The sequence below is a fragment of the Myotis nattereri genome (genome assembly GCF_964212035.1).
Source record: "Myotis nattereri genome assembly, chromosome: 10".
Lineage (NCBI taxonomy): Eukaryota > Metazoa > Chordata > Mammalia > Chiroptera > Vespertilionidae > Myotis > Myotis nattereri.
Genome location: NC_138085.1, coordinates 39541974 through 39556748, shown reverse-complemented (window position 1 = coordinate 39556748; position 14775 = coordinate 39541974). Strand labels below are relative to the sequence as shown.

The 14775-nt window shown below is 46.3% G+C and overlaps 1 protein-coding gene across 2 annotated transcripts in view; it reads left to right on the top strand.

The window, feature by feature from the left end:
- TET3 (tet methylcytosine dioxygenase 3) overlaps positions 1 to 14775 on the top strand; it is a gene marked incomplete at its 5' end in the record, with an annotated part of 85484 nt that overhangs the window by 51228 nt on the left and 19481 nt on the right. For both annotated transcript variants that reach the window (XM_081101082.1, XM_081101083.1), the window contains one exon: positions 10955 to 11045. In XM_081101082.1, the coding sequence (XP_080957208.1) occupies positions 10955 to 11045 (91 nt within the window). The remainder of the gene's footprint in view (positions 1 to 10954; positions 11046 to 14775) is intronic.

Here is a 14775-nt window from a genome sequence, read left to right as displayed (position 1 = left end):
TGTGTACCAGGCACGGTGCAAAGTACCCAACAGTCACCATCTCATCCAGTGCCCATGACATGTATGTGAGGTGGGGACTGTTCGCACTGTAGTCCCATCTTAACGAAGAGAGCAAGGTTAGATGGGTGATTTACCCAGGCCATAGGCTAGCACTGGTGGGAGTGAGATTTGAACCCAGTGGCTGAGATGGTTTAGTTGAGAAATGAGTCCTGACTCAAACAGTGGCAGCAGGAATGAAGAGCGCCAGAGAAGAAGGGACTCACTTGGAGACGGTTTCTGGAGGTGCTGAGGGAAAGCCACCCTATTTTCCAGAAATGGCAGGACCCCAGGTCTGGACAGGGCCTTCCGTCGGCCGGTATTGGCTGAATTGTCTCTGTGAACTTGGGCTGAGGACAGGGGTTAGGAATAAAGCTGCTCACGCTGGGATTCATGTCAGATGGGAACCATCTTCTGTTTCACAAACTCACCCCTCAGCAGGGACAGGTAGAGGGGTGCAGACTGCATGTCCGTGTAAGAAAGAATTCCCGTCGACGTGACAGTGAAATTTGGAGATGCCATGAAGTGCTCACAATAAGTGATCAATAAGTACTATAGAAACAACTTTATAAAAGCATAAGAGCCCTAGCCGGTTTGGCTCAGTGGTTAGAGTGTCGGCCTTCGGACTGAAGGGTTCCGGGCTCAGTTCTGAGCACATGCCCAGGTTGCAGGCTCCATCCTCAGTAGGAGGCGGTCAGGAGGCAGCCAATCAATGATTCTCTCTCACCATTGATGTTTCTCTCTCCCTCTCCCTTCCTCTCTGAAATCAATAAAAATATATCTTAAAAAAACATTAAAAAAATAAAAGCATAAAGAGGTTTTATAGCATAGCAAAAGAGTGTATTATTCAAGGTATATGGTGATTTTTACCAAATAAGCAGTTTTGGCCAATACGGGCATCACCAGGTAGCCAAAAATCCAAGCACCAAGAGCATTGTTTTAGCCTTGTATGAAGACCAGGGGTTTCTGAAGGTATGGATGGGGTTCATATGGACTTGTTCTCTGAATCTGGAAATGCTAGAATTAAAGGCACTCTTTGAAGCTTTAAAGAAATAAAAATAAAAGTCGTGAGAGACCATGCCTTACCACAGAAGGTAGTATGATACCTTCAGGTTTGAGAAAACGTGGCACATGTTGAAGTCCTACAGTGAGTTACTTACCCTGAGGCACCCTGAGATCCCGCTGACCACCCTGACCCATCCTGTGAGCACTGTCAGAGGCAGGACAGCGAGCTGTAGAGAGCTTATCAGCACAGGACTGTTGGCCAAGCCCTTTTGTAGTTTATCTGTTCTCAGAAGTGGGGAAATTCACAAGGAGAGCCAGTTTAGGACAGGGGGCGAGTCCAGAGGACATTGTAGTGGGAAAAGCATCCTTTGAGATCATCTGCTTATCATCTTATAGATAAGGAAACAGGTCTGTGTAAACTTTTAAGTCTTGTCCTGATCTCTCTGAGGCACAGCCCACAGGCAGCTGTAAACAGATTAGGAGACAGAGATATTAGGGGTTGCCTGCATAGAAATGCTGTATTTTTATCCAGTTGGTCATCCTGCCCCCCCAAAAGTAGCCAAAGACCAATCTAAGAAAAACAATCTCATTTGCCTGGAATGTGGAGAAGGTTTGGCTGAGGGAGGGAGCTTGTCCTTCAAAGGTGGCCGACAGCAGGACCCACGGGGTTACTTTGCTATGGACCGCAGTTCTGAATGGGGGACACAGAGACTCCTCTGTTTACAACCCTGTAAAATCTACTTCCTGTAGTTTTTATGAGAATGTAACCCTCCCTTCCCCCTTGCGTTCAGTTTGAGATAAAGAGGAACTTCATCGTTTAAAAAAAAAATTTTTTTTTAAGGACAATAGGCTATTTGGACACCAGGATAAAGGTGGGGAATCTGACTCTGGGTGGGAGGGTATCAGAAAGAACTTCCTGGAGGAGGTGATGTCTCACCTGAGTTTTGAAGGATAAATAGAAATAGATTAAGAGGGAGAAGGTAGAGTGTTCCAGGCAAAGGGACATGAAGATGTGGAGATGAGAAAACATGGGGAAATGCAAGTCGTTCTGGTGTGACCAGTGTGTTAGATGAAAGATTGGGAGTGGCAGGAGTTTCGGGGTAGCAAGCAGGGATGGTACCAAAGGCAGAGAAACCAGTTTGCAAGCTCAGGCGAAGTTCAGGCAAGAAATAATATGTGCCTGCACCAAGCAGGGCATCGAGGAGGAGGGAGCGGAGGAGGGGGTGGTAAGAGAAGGAATAAGAAAAAGAACGAAGTGGTTTGGTGACCAGTTGGATTTGGGAGGAAAGAGGAAGAATCAGTCACAGGTGACTTCTGAGGTTCTAGGCTGGCTGACGGGGGGTGGGGGGGGGGGGCGTCGTTCACCGAGATTTGAAATGCGGGAGGGAAGTGAGTTTGGACATGCAGCCGTTGAGGTGTCTGGAGGTGTGTACCTGGTTGGATCTGTGACTTGGTGGTTCTTCAGCAAACTGATGGGAGTTGACGTTTCATTAGGGACAGTTCACCAGGATGAATATGTAGATGAAGAAGAGACCTGGGAATGCAGGATACTGACATTTCGGGGAGAAGACGGAAATGGGGTGTTGGGGAAGAGATGTGGAAAGAAACTGAGGCGAGGAGAGGCTAAAGGACCAACAGACACAGTGGGAGGTTGAGAGAGCTAGCAGCACCCGTATTGGAGAAGGGTCAGGATTTAATGCTGGATTCTCCTTTGTCTTACATTATTTATTATATGTGCACTAGTCTTTGAAATTAAATCCCAGGTTCCTTAAAAATAGGGACTGCCCTGGCCTGGTGGCTCAGTTGGTTAGAGCGTCATGCCGTACCCCAACAGGTTGTGGGTTCGATTTCCGGTCAGGGCACGTACCTAGGTTGTGGATTCCATCCCTGGTTGGGGTGCATTCGGGAAGGCAACCAATTGATGTTTCTCTCCCTCTCTCTCCCCCTTCCTCTCTTTTCAGAAAACAATGAAAACATATCCATGGGTGAGAATTAAAATTTTAAAAACAGGAACGGAATATTGTGTTTCTAAAGCATCTAGACCAGGGGTGGGCAAACTTTTTGACTCGAGGGCCACAATGGGTTCTTAAACTGGACCGGAGGGCCGGAACAAAAGCATGGATGGAGTGTTTGTGGGAACTAATATAAATTCAAAGTAAATATCATTACATAAAAGGGTACAGTCTTTTTTTTTTTTTTAGTTTTATTCATTTCAAACGGGCCAGATTCGGCCTGCGGGCCATAGTTTGCCCACGGCTGATCTAGACTGGTGCTGAGCCTATGGATAAGCTCTCCACATACTATTTTTTGGTTAACCGGTCCACCTTATTCTACCTCCCTATTTAAACTCCACAAAGACACCAGATCAGTTTAGGCATGATCCCCTTACCTTTAATCTTTATCATCAGAGCATGTGCCCATTGTTATAAAGGTATTTCCGTCTACTACCTGCAGACCTAGCGTGCGACCCAGGGAGGTACAGGCAGCTGACCTGAGAGTTTAGAGACCTGAATTTTAAAAAGAAGTTCATCTGGCACACCTGATCCAGGGGAGGCCCAACCATCTGCCTTCCCTCGTGTGGATGTGTGACTGCCAGGAGGTGTCACGCTAGCAGCCATCCACTGCCGTGGAAGTAGAACCTCATTCGTTACAGAAGCTTAAGCCGTTTGGCTTTAAGGCCTCTAGCATTCCATCAGGAAACTGAGGCATTCTATAGGCTTGTGTGGGCTAAGAAAACCTTTGTGTGATCTTGACACCTGACTATTGTACGTCAGCTGTCGACTGCCTCTCTGTGTCAGTGTCAGCAAGAGAAGAAGTTCCTCAGTCGATATCTGTACCTGGCACGAGGGTCCCCCTGGGAACGTGTGGGTGCCCAGTCTCTGTGCAGAGAGAGGAAACGGTGGAAGGTTTGTTTAGACCTTCAGGGTCCCTTTTCCTGTGGGGCAGGAAGGAGTTTCTCCTGCTCAGTATCTCCAGCTGACAGAAGAGGATACGTTTCATTCTCTCCCAGCCGAGTGCAGAGGGGGAACGGAGCGTATTTTCCATTTTAACGAGTATAAAGTTAAGTGCACAGGGCAAAGTGCCCATCACCAGTTGGTCAAGGATTGGATTTTTCTTTCCCCAGCTCCACCCCAGAGCTTTCTCCTGTGTGTTTTAGAAAAGGCTTCACTCCTGCCCTTACTGCTCACAGTGAGCCGAGAAACCGATGTTTCGTGAAGAAGGGTTGAGCTGTTTTCTTGCTCTGTCACTTTACCTCTGTGGAGAAGGAAGAAATACTATACGGGGACTAAAGGGAAAAGGGTGACTTAACAGCAAGATAGCAAAATGTCCCTGCCCTGAAACTGGGTGGGGGGAAAAAGAAAAAAAAAAAAGAAAAAGAAAAAATAGAGGAGAGATTTCATCAACTGAAATTTAGAAATAGCCCCAATGGTAACACATGAATTTCAAGGGCTGTCTGCCAGGAAAAGGTCAATCTGAATGGAAATAAAGGATGACATGGGGTATGCAACTCCCAGGATTGAGAAGCACAATCGTGGAGGCTCGAAGGGGCCCACAGCTTGGAGAGATAGGCCGGAGACCACCCATCTAGAATCCATGCTCTTTGGAAAGTCAGGGTTGCAGACAGGCCCTCTTTTTCTCTTTGCTCAGCTTGGTGCCGTTGCGGGATGCGAGGCTGGGAGGTATGCAGCGATGGCTCCGCGGGGGCCCTTGGGCACTATGATCTGGAATGTGAGTTCTGTCTTCTGTTTAGCGTGGAGTCATCGATAGGAAGGGATATGACCGGATTTCTGGTTGGGGGAGTGTAAGTGATGGTGTTGGGTAGGATGAGGTAGGAGGAGTGAGACCAGTTACGAGTCCTCAGGTTGCCTTGTAAACTGCTCAAAGGGAGAGAGTGCCGGGTTTTGTTTGATAGTTGGGGCTTTGTCTGCCCTTCGTGTTTTCATGGCCTTTCCCAGAGAAACCTGACCACTCCGTTGCCAGGTTGGCTTGGTTTTGGATTTTCATACCTTTTTTTTCCTAGCTATTGGGATGGGGTTGCCAAGATTTGGTTTTGCACCTTCTTGAAAATCTCCTTTCTCTGTCCTTAACTGTAAGTTTTTAGTTTTTCTGATTTGGGATGCAAGGCAGTCACCAAAAAACCTACATTATCATGTTCTAGCTCCAGTGTAAGACCCTGCATTCAATCCATTACGTTGACTTTTCTCCAGACAATGGAACCTGGAATAGAGCCCAGAAGCTCTGGCATGTTCTTATGTTCTATTTTTCTGCATGCCGTGTCATATCCTGGTGCCTGTACAGAGCTCTCAGACCCTACCTCCAACACCGACATTCTTACACTCTCTTTCCCCGTCCCTCCTCCGTCTCCTCTCTCCCCGCCCCCCTTCACAGGCATCCCCCGTAAGTCTCTCTGTCTTGTGGTTCAAAATAGTGAATATTTGTAGCAAGTCATTTTTAATCCTTCAGTTGAAAATATTCATTCATGAAATATTTAAGCACTGATTTGTTGAACTGTACGAGGTAGCTTACTTCACATCTCATCTAATACTCAACAATTCTATAATGTAGAGATTATTTCAACTGCTTTGAGGCTTATAAGGGTTGTAGTCACTTGACTACAATCACACAATTTGTTTGGCAGAGTCTGGACAACAGTACCTATTGAGTTCATATAAGGCACCAAATACTGCACTTAGACCTGTGAAAGGCATGAGGGTTAGAGAGGCTGGGAAGGTAACTCGTCACTGTTGCTCAGGTCTTGGTCTGCAAAACCCATGCTCACTCTGCTGTTCCGTGTTAATAATAAAAGTGTCCCGTGATACTTGCTTTGATGTTTTTGTTCTATGCAAAAGGCTCTGGGAATCAGAGAAAACAAGCCTGAGAGGTCCAATAGGGTTTCACAGAAAAGGAGGCATTTATACTAGGCTCTAAGAGATGAGTTTTCCAGAGAGAGAAGTATAGGAAGGCACTGTTGTCCATGACACACAGGCATGTTGCCTGGTTGTGTGGAAGGAGCTTGGTGGCCGTCGCGGGATGCGAGGCTGGGAGGCATGCAGCGATGGCTCCGCGGGGGCCCTTGGGCACTATGATCTGGAATGTGGGTTCTGTCTTCTCTTTAGCGTGGAGTCATCGGTAGGAAGGGATATGACCGGATTTCTGTTTGGGGGAGTGTAAGTGGTGGTGGGTAGGATGAGGTAAGAGGAGGAGTGAAACCAGTTAGGAGACCCATGACAATAATTCAGCCCAGAGCCTGACCTAGGACATTAGGGGGAGATGGAGAGCCTCTGTCAGCAGAAGCCCTAACAATTAGGCAACTCCCATCAATTCACTGGGCTGCACGTACCATTGCAAACTTGCTCTTACATTTATTGTTAGGGTGGGTAATGGCATATACACCTTTATGCTTGCATTTGTGTACATATATACTGATATATGTGTGATTGTATGCGTGCACTAACTAGCCTGTTATACATACTACTAGAGGCCCAATGCACGAATTCGTGCACGGTGGTGTCCAGCCAGCCCGGCCCCAGTCAGTGGATCAGGGCTGGGCCTGTTGGGAGAAGGAGACTGTGGGAGGTTGGCCGGCCAGCCCCACCCCCTATTGGTGTGGGGGTGGCCAATCGGTGGTGGAGCTGGCTGGGGGAGGGGCCGCAGGCCATTCGGGGTGGTGGGAGCTGATCGGGGTTGGGGCCAGCTGTGGGGAGGGGCTGCAGGAGGTTAACTGGCCGGCCCCACCCCCTATTGGGGTGGGGGGGCAATCAGGGGCAGGGTCGGCTGGGGGGAAGGGCTGCAGGGGGGGGAGGGTTGGCCGCCGCCCTGCCCTTGATCAGGGGTGGTAAAGGCTGATCAGGGGCAGGGCCAGCCAGGAGGGCGGGGGGGGGGGGGTGGCGGTGAGGGCACGGGAGATTGGCCACTGGCCTCACCCCAGATCGGGCGGTTCGCTGGCCGCAGTGGGCGTCGTCATAGCAACCGGTCGGTCCTTGTTCATTTCGGAGTTCCGGGTCGCTGGCTTTTTATATGTGTATAGATACTGAAACTTGTTTGTTTTCCCACTTAAACTACCTAGAGGTCATGTTTTTATCTGGAGCTGCCCAATTCCCTTTGGATAGCTGCTTATTATTTTATTATATGGATGCACCATCATGCATTTATAACACATAATGTAGTTGCTGTATGATGGACATTTAGATTTCCGGTATTGTGCCATTACAAATGATGCGGTGAGCATTCTTGTATGTACATATTTTGTACATGTGAAAATAGAGCCAATTCCTGGAAATGAATTCTTAGAATTTGACATTCTCTGAAATTGCTGCGTTAAATGGATTGGGCAGTTGTACTTCAGTATATTGCTAAATTACTGTCCACGCTGCCCGTTTTCCTAAACCCTCACCAATGCAAGGAGTTACCAGACTGTGATGGTGAGTCATCTGATGGTAAAACTGGTACCTGTATGTAGGCTTGGGCCACTTTCATTTCCCTTTCAGAGAACCATTGTTGCCCTTTTTGTTTTTGTTTTTCATTTTCCGTTGTGTGATTGGCCTTATTTCACTGTAGGAGCTCTTGACTTATTAAGGAAATTTGCCTTTTATCTGGTGTAAGGTTAAGGTATTCCTTCCTAGTGTGGTATTTGTCTTTTGGCTTGACTTTTGGCAGTAATTACTGTAAAATTTTCTTTAGTTAAATCTACCAGGGTTTTTTTGTATATGTACATGGCTTCTAAATTTCATGTTATACGTAGAGAAGAGCTTACCACTTCCGTGATTATTTTAAAAACTCCTGCATTCTTTTTCTTCCAGAATTTGTATAGTTTAATTTTTTTAATTAAAAGTTTCCCACCATTTGTAATGTATTTGGGATAAGGTACTACGTATGGATCAAACTACCCACCCCCCCCACCCCCGCCATTGTCCCAACACCATGCATTTAAAAATTCTCACCCTGTTGACCTGAAATGCCCTAAGTTATCTTCTTACGTGTGGGTCTTATCTACCCAGCTTGATGAGAAACCTTTTCGGGGCCCAGTCGGTTTTTATCCTGTCTTGTTTCCCCCATAATGTTCTGTACAGAATAGGTATGACCTTATTTTCTTTACGTTTTAAAAACTGTGAGTTCCGTACACCGCGTAGGAAAGAACACGAGGCCTTCGTATACCGAGTAATGAACATTTATAAAATAAACACCTTGTGTAACCACCACCTCCACCAAGACATAGGCCGTTCCAGTTCCCCAGGCGCCCCCTGGAGGCTCTTCCCACCACTTTCCTCTCCCACCCTCAGAGGTAGCCACTCTCCCGACTTGGGACAGTGATTTTCCTTGTTTTTCTTTGTCTTGAGGTTGAACCACATGAAAGTGCCTTTTTTTTTTTTTTTTAGGTAAAAAATTGTTGACTATCTGCAACTTTATATGCCAACCTGGTCATTTGACCACCTATGGCTCTGTAAACAGGATGATGTGGCGGAGCCTGGTTTTGCGTGTGATTTCAGCGTAACCTTCCTGCATCTGCCCTGTGTGGTGCTGCCTTCGCTCGCTGTGGTGGAGCTCTCAGCCACGGTGCTGCGAGTTGTCAGTTCTCGTTGCTGGATGAGGCCCTTAGCTGACGCTGCGACTTTTCATTTCTCCGTCCCACGGTTGCTGGATGAGGGGCCACTTCCAGTTCTGACTCGTGCAAATAGTGTTGCTGTGAAAACCCTCGTACGTGCTTTAACGCACGTGGCCAAGATTTCCGCTGGGACCTGGTCAGCAGGTTGGGGCCCCCTGTGTCGTTTTTTTGTTTTTGTTTTTTTTAACTTTTTATTTTGAAATAGTTTTACGCTTCTGGAAGAGTTACGAAGTTGGTACAGAGAGTTCCTGTCTCTCTCTCCTTTACCCAGCTTCCCCTGATATAAATGTCTCACGTAATGATGGTACCTTTTTAAAACTCAATTTTTAGAACTCACTTAATGCCTCTTTTCTGCTCTAGGACCCAGTGCAGGACAGCACATTGCACTTAGTCGCCATGTCTCCTTCGGCATGAAGCAAACGTCCCAGCTGTAGTACAGTATTTGTATAAAGTTCTTTTTGTTTTTAGGCTTAAAGTATCTAGTCAAAATACTGCTTTCCAGAGTTACTGTTCCATCATCTTTTGGGTCTTGTTTCTTTCACTTAGATAAGGTGATTTAAAATTCATCCATGTTGTTGTGTGAATCAATAGTTTCTTCATTTAAAAAGAAATGTTAGTGAACTTCACATTAATTAATCACTTTCAGGTAAACAATTCAGTGGTATTTAGTCCATTCACAATATTGTATAACCACCACCTGTCTAGTTCCAAAATATTTTCATCACTTCAGAATAAAAACCCATTAAATGAAGCAGTTACTTTCCATTTCTCCCTCCTCCCAGCCTCTGGCAACCACCAGAATGCTTCCTGTTTCTGTGCATTTACTTATTCATATGAATGGAATCAAACAGTATGTGATCTTTTGTGTCTGGCTAGCATAATGATTTTGAGGTTCATCCACATTGTAGCATGAATCAGTACTTTTCCTTTCTTTTTAAAATTGTGGTAAAATATACATAACATAAAATTTGCCATTTTTCCACCATTTTTAAGTGTATAGTTTAGTGGCATTAATTACATTCACAATATTGTGCAGCCATCACCACTATCTGATTCCAAAGCCTTTCTATACAAAAATATATATTTTTTTTATTTCAGAGAGGAAAGGAGAGGGAGAGGGAGATAGAAACATCAATGATGAGAATCATTGATCAGCTGGCTACCTCCTGCACGCCCCCTACTGGGATCAAGCCTGCAACTTGGGCATGTGCCCTTGACTAGAATCGAACCCGGGACCCTTCAGTCTGCAGGCCGACACTCTATCCACTGAGTCAAACTGGTTAGGGCTTCAATGCCTGTTCATCACCCTAAACAGAAACCCCACTCCCATTAAGTAATTCCTCTTTCCCCACTCCTCCCAGCCCCTGGTAACCTCTAGTTTTTATCTCAATGAATTTGCCTATTCTGCATATTTCATATAAGTGGAATCATGCAATATTTCCCCTTTTGTGTCTCTGGCTTATTTCACTTGGCATTATGTTTTCAAGGTTCATCTATGTTGTAGCAAGCGCCAGACTTTATTCCTTTTTATGGGAGAACTAGAGGCCAAATGCACGAAATTCATGCAAGAGTAGGCCTTCCCTCCCCCGGCTGCCGGCACCGGCTTCCCTCCAGCACCTGGGACCCGGGCTTCCCTCACAGAGGGAGGCCCTGCCCACCCGCCACAGCCTGCCAGTCGGTGGCCTGGGCCTCCCTCTGTGGGGAGATCATGGGGCAATGACTGGGCCTCCAACCAATTGCATCGCACCCGCCTTGGCTGGCCTGGCGCCAGTGGTTGTCATAGTGTGGTCCCGGATGGTCGTCCGGATGGTCGTTCCGCTCTTCGGCCGTTTGGTCTGTTTGCATATTACACTTTTATTACATAGGGTAATATTGTACAGCGAGGCTACATTGGTTCATCTGTTGATGTACACTTGTGTTGTTTTCGCCTTTGGCTCTTGTGAATAATGCTGCTGTGAACGTGGGCGTACAGGTACTGTTGGGTCCTTGGTTCCAGTCCATGTGGGTAGATACCTGGATTGGAATGGTTGGCTGACCCCTGGTCTAGAATATGTGCGATGATAAACTAAATTCCAACATGGTTATATTTTTAAATTTTTGCCAATTTGGCCTATATGTGATGGTATTTCGTTGTGATTTTAATTTGTATTTCCTGGTTTCTAATGGGGTTGAACACATTGTCACATGTTTATAAGCCATTTTAATTCCCTATTTTATAATGTGACCATTAATTTTCCTATTGGTGGTTTGTCTTAAATGAATGTTGATAAATTGGTGTCTCCAATTAATGTTTCCTCTGTGTTTCTGCAGAACAAATAGTGGAGAAAGATGAAGGTCCGTATTACACTCACCTGGGATCTGGCCCCACGGTAGCCTCTATCCGGGAACTCATGGAGGAGCGGTGAGTGATGCGCAGATGTCCAAGGAGAAATGGGCAAGTTGTTAATAGAATATGGATTTTTAAGCACCTCTCATTTTCATGCCTTGGATATCAAGGAATATTGATATTCAGACTGAGGAAGGTTGAATGTGGGGTTCTCACCCCAACTTTTTAAAAATATATTTTTTTATTGATTTTAGAGAGAGAGAGGGAGAGAAAGAAACATCAATGATGAAAGAGAATCATTGATTGGCTGCCTCCTGCACATCCCCCACTGGGGATCGAGCCCACAACCCAGGCATGTGCCCTTGACCGGAATCGAACCCCGGATCCCTTCAGTCAGCAGGCGGACGCTCTATCCACTGAGCCAAACCAGCTAGGGCTCTCACCCCTGTTACTTCTGGGTTTCTTTCTTTCTATAGATCTGCCCTCCATTGGTCCCCCTCTCCCCTTTTCCTCTCTCTCTTTCTTGAAATAGTTTATTGAAGAAATGTGGTTGAATGGTTGTATGTCCTATAGAGTTTCCCACGGTCTGGATTTTGCTGCTAGCTTTCCGTGGTATCGTTTAACATGGTCTTCTGCCCTACGTGCTATAAATGGGTAGTTAGAGCTAAAGGCTTGATCGGAATCAGATTGTATTTTCTTTCTTTTTTTAAAAACTACTTTATAGGTGGTATTTTGCACCTCAGCTAGGAGGTGTGTACTGTCCCGTCTTTGGCCAGTGGTTGCCTCCTGAGTCCTTTCGACATGATCCGAGGTGTCCTGAACAGCTTTCTTGATTTCTCATATGACATATGTTTTGGGCTCACACTGTGTGTTTACCCAAGAAACCCTGCTTCCTTTTATTGTAGGATAAAAGGATTTAGAAAACAGACTCTGGGTGCTGGGCACGCTCATTGCCCCTGGGGTTCTCATTGTTTCTGGACCATTTCAGTAGAAAGAACGAAGATGTGTGTTTAGGTTTTTCATTTTTGTCATTGTTTGGTGATTAAACACATCATGAATTTATATTGACACTTCCAATTCAAACTCAAGCCTGTCGGGTTTTTACTCAGTAACTGTCTTTTGTTTTTGTTTTTTAAGCAGTGTGTATGGATAGAGACTTTAAAATCTGGGTAGGTGTCCACAGCAGGTGTTCAGTGCTCTGAGTTCTAGTATATGGAGAGGTGAAATAGCTCAGGGGTTGAGAGCATGTGGCCACTGGAGCTGGACTGGCCCTGCCTCTTACTGCCGAGTCGCTCAGATTCTCTGGGTCCCATTTCCCTTATCTGCAGAATGGAGATGCTGACAGAAGTACACACGCTGTGGAGAGCCGTGAGGGTAAACTAGATCGATTGTAGGTAAAACAGTTAGTGTTTATTAGTAAGTACTGCGTAGAGTGTCTCCCTCACACACTTGTACTGACTGCATTTTTTAATAACAAGCATTAGTGTTTCAATAGTAACGGCAAAGATTGTGTAGACATAAACATGTTTATTCATATATATGTGGGGGTGGCGGGGCGGGGGGCAGAGGCTGAGTGGTTCGTAAGTTTCCACAAATTTGGGAGCCAAATTTTGTCCGACCAGGGAAGCCAGACGAATCCTGTCATTAATATAGCAGGGAACTTGATTTTGAACTAACTCAGAGCATCCCTGAATGAGTAAAAGGTAAGACGGATAGAGGACTGTCATCTGCTGTCATCGCTCTCACTTATCCTGTACCACCTGGAAACATTTAATTCAGAGTAGCCCATCAGAGTCCTCACTGGTTTGGTTCAGTGGACAGAGCGTCGGCCTGTGGTCTGAAGGGCCCCGGGTTCGATTCCAGTAAGGGCATATGCCCGGGTTGCAGGCTGGATCCCCAGTAGGGGGCGTGCAGGAGGCAGCCGATCAATGATTCTCTCTTATCATTGATGTTTCTATCTCTCTCTCCCTCTCCCTTCCTCTCTGAAGTTAATAAAAATACTATATTAAAAAAAAATACAAAGTAGCCCATCAGAAAAGCAGGTGACTAGAGACCCAGTCTCTAACTTCAAGCCTGATTGAAAGGGCACCTCTGAGTCCACGAGAATGAAACAGATTTAAAACAGGGTGAGTGGTGTACACGCATGCCTGCATGTGTGTTGCAGTTTGCAGGTTGGGAGGGGCAGCATCTTGGCCATTGACTATTGTAAGGAATCTTCACAGCAGATTGAGGGCTGTTGGGGAGTCAAATGTACAAGTTTGGCTCTGGCTTGTGTGGCTCAGGTGATGCATCGTCCCATGCACCAAGAGGTTGCTGGTTCAATTCCCGGTCAGGGCACATGCCCACGGTGCAGGCTCCATCCCCAGTGGGAGGCCCTGCAGGAGGCAGTGATCAGTGTTTCGCTCGCACATTGATGTTTCTCTCTCTCTCTCCCCCTCTCCCTTCCTCTCTCTCAGAAACTTTTTCTAAAAATCTTTAACAACAGCAGCAAATGTACACGTTTGATCTGGGACAATTTTGGGGTGTGTGTTTCTTGGTCGCAAATGTATGAGATTTATAGATAGCTGTCTAAATAACTCACAGTTGTAAAAGACTGTGTTTTTGAAACAAGGATTAAGAGATAGTGATAAAGTTGAGGTTTTCCCTTTTTCTCCCCCCCCCAACCCCCCCCCCACCCCCCCCCCCCCCGCTTTAAAAATAACAGCCAAGCATAGATTCTTCAGAAGCTGATTCAAGGGAGGGATTCCGCCCAAGACCAGGAATACTTGTGGTTTTTTCTCAGCAACTGGTTTATTTTTATCTTGGGGACCCTGTAAATCATGCGACAGATTGCGTGTGCATCTTTACGTTGGCTGCTTGTAAGCCAGAGCCTAATCTGTGTGCCCTGGTGCACCCCCAGTAGGAGGGATCTTTGGCCCATGGGGGCCTGTTCAGGGTCACTCCTGAGTCCTGTTGACAGCACCCTAAGGAGACCTCACTAGCTTCCTGGATTTCTCATGTGATGAAATGTCCCAGGCTCATCGCAAAAATACACGCAAGAGCCCACTGTTTGCATCCTGTGTACCAACATCGCGTCTGTCTGTCCCACCTTTCCTCTGACTCCATCCCCTCTTGTTTTTCTCACATAAACATCTCTCTTAAGTTGCCTTTGGGACAAGAAGGGGAGTGAGCGATTGCTGAGAATCACCAGGCGGGGGTCCAGTTGGTGCATGGCTCAGGCTGTCTCTCTCCCTAGCACTCCCCCTCTCTCTGCAGGCCGCTCTACTGCCAGGAGTTAGCCAAAGGCAGGAGGGGAAGCAAACTGGAATCAGAGAGACATTGGTTCTTTTAGCTTACCTGGTAAACACTTGGAGAAAGGGGGGGGGAGTCAAAAGGGAACCCTAAAATATGACCCCAGTTTATTACACGTCCCGTACCTCCTGGCTCCCCAGCTCCTCACAGTCGCTGATGACTGCAGTCAGTCCTTCAGACCCGTATAGGAGCAACGTGCACACCGAACCACATGGCCTCTGGCTGGACGGGGATCCTGCACAGCCTAGGGCAGTGATGGCGAACCTTTTGAGCTCTGCGTGTCAGCATTTTGAAAAACCCTAACTTAACTCTGGGGCCGTGTCACATATAGAAACTTTTTGATATTTGCAACCATAGTAAAAGAAAGACTTACATTTTTGATATTTATTTTATATATTTAAATGCCATTTAACAAAGAAAAATCAACCAAAAAAATGAGTGTGAAAATGTCAGAGGTGACACGCGTGTCATAGGTTCGCCATCACTGGCCTAGGGGGTCACTAAATGTTCATTC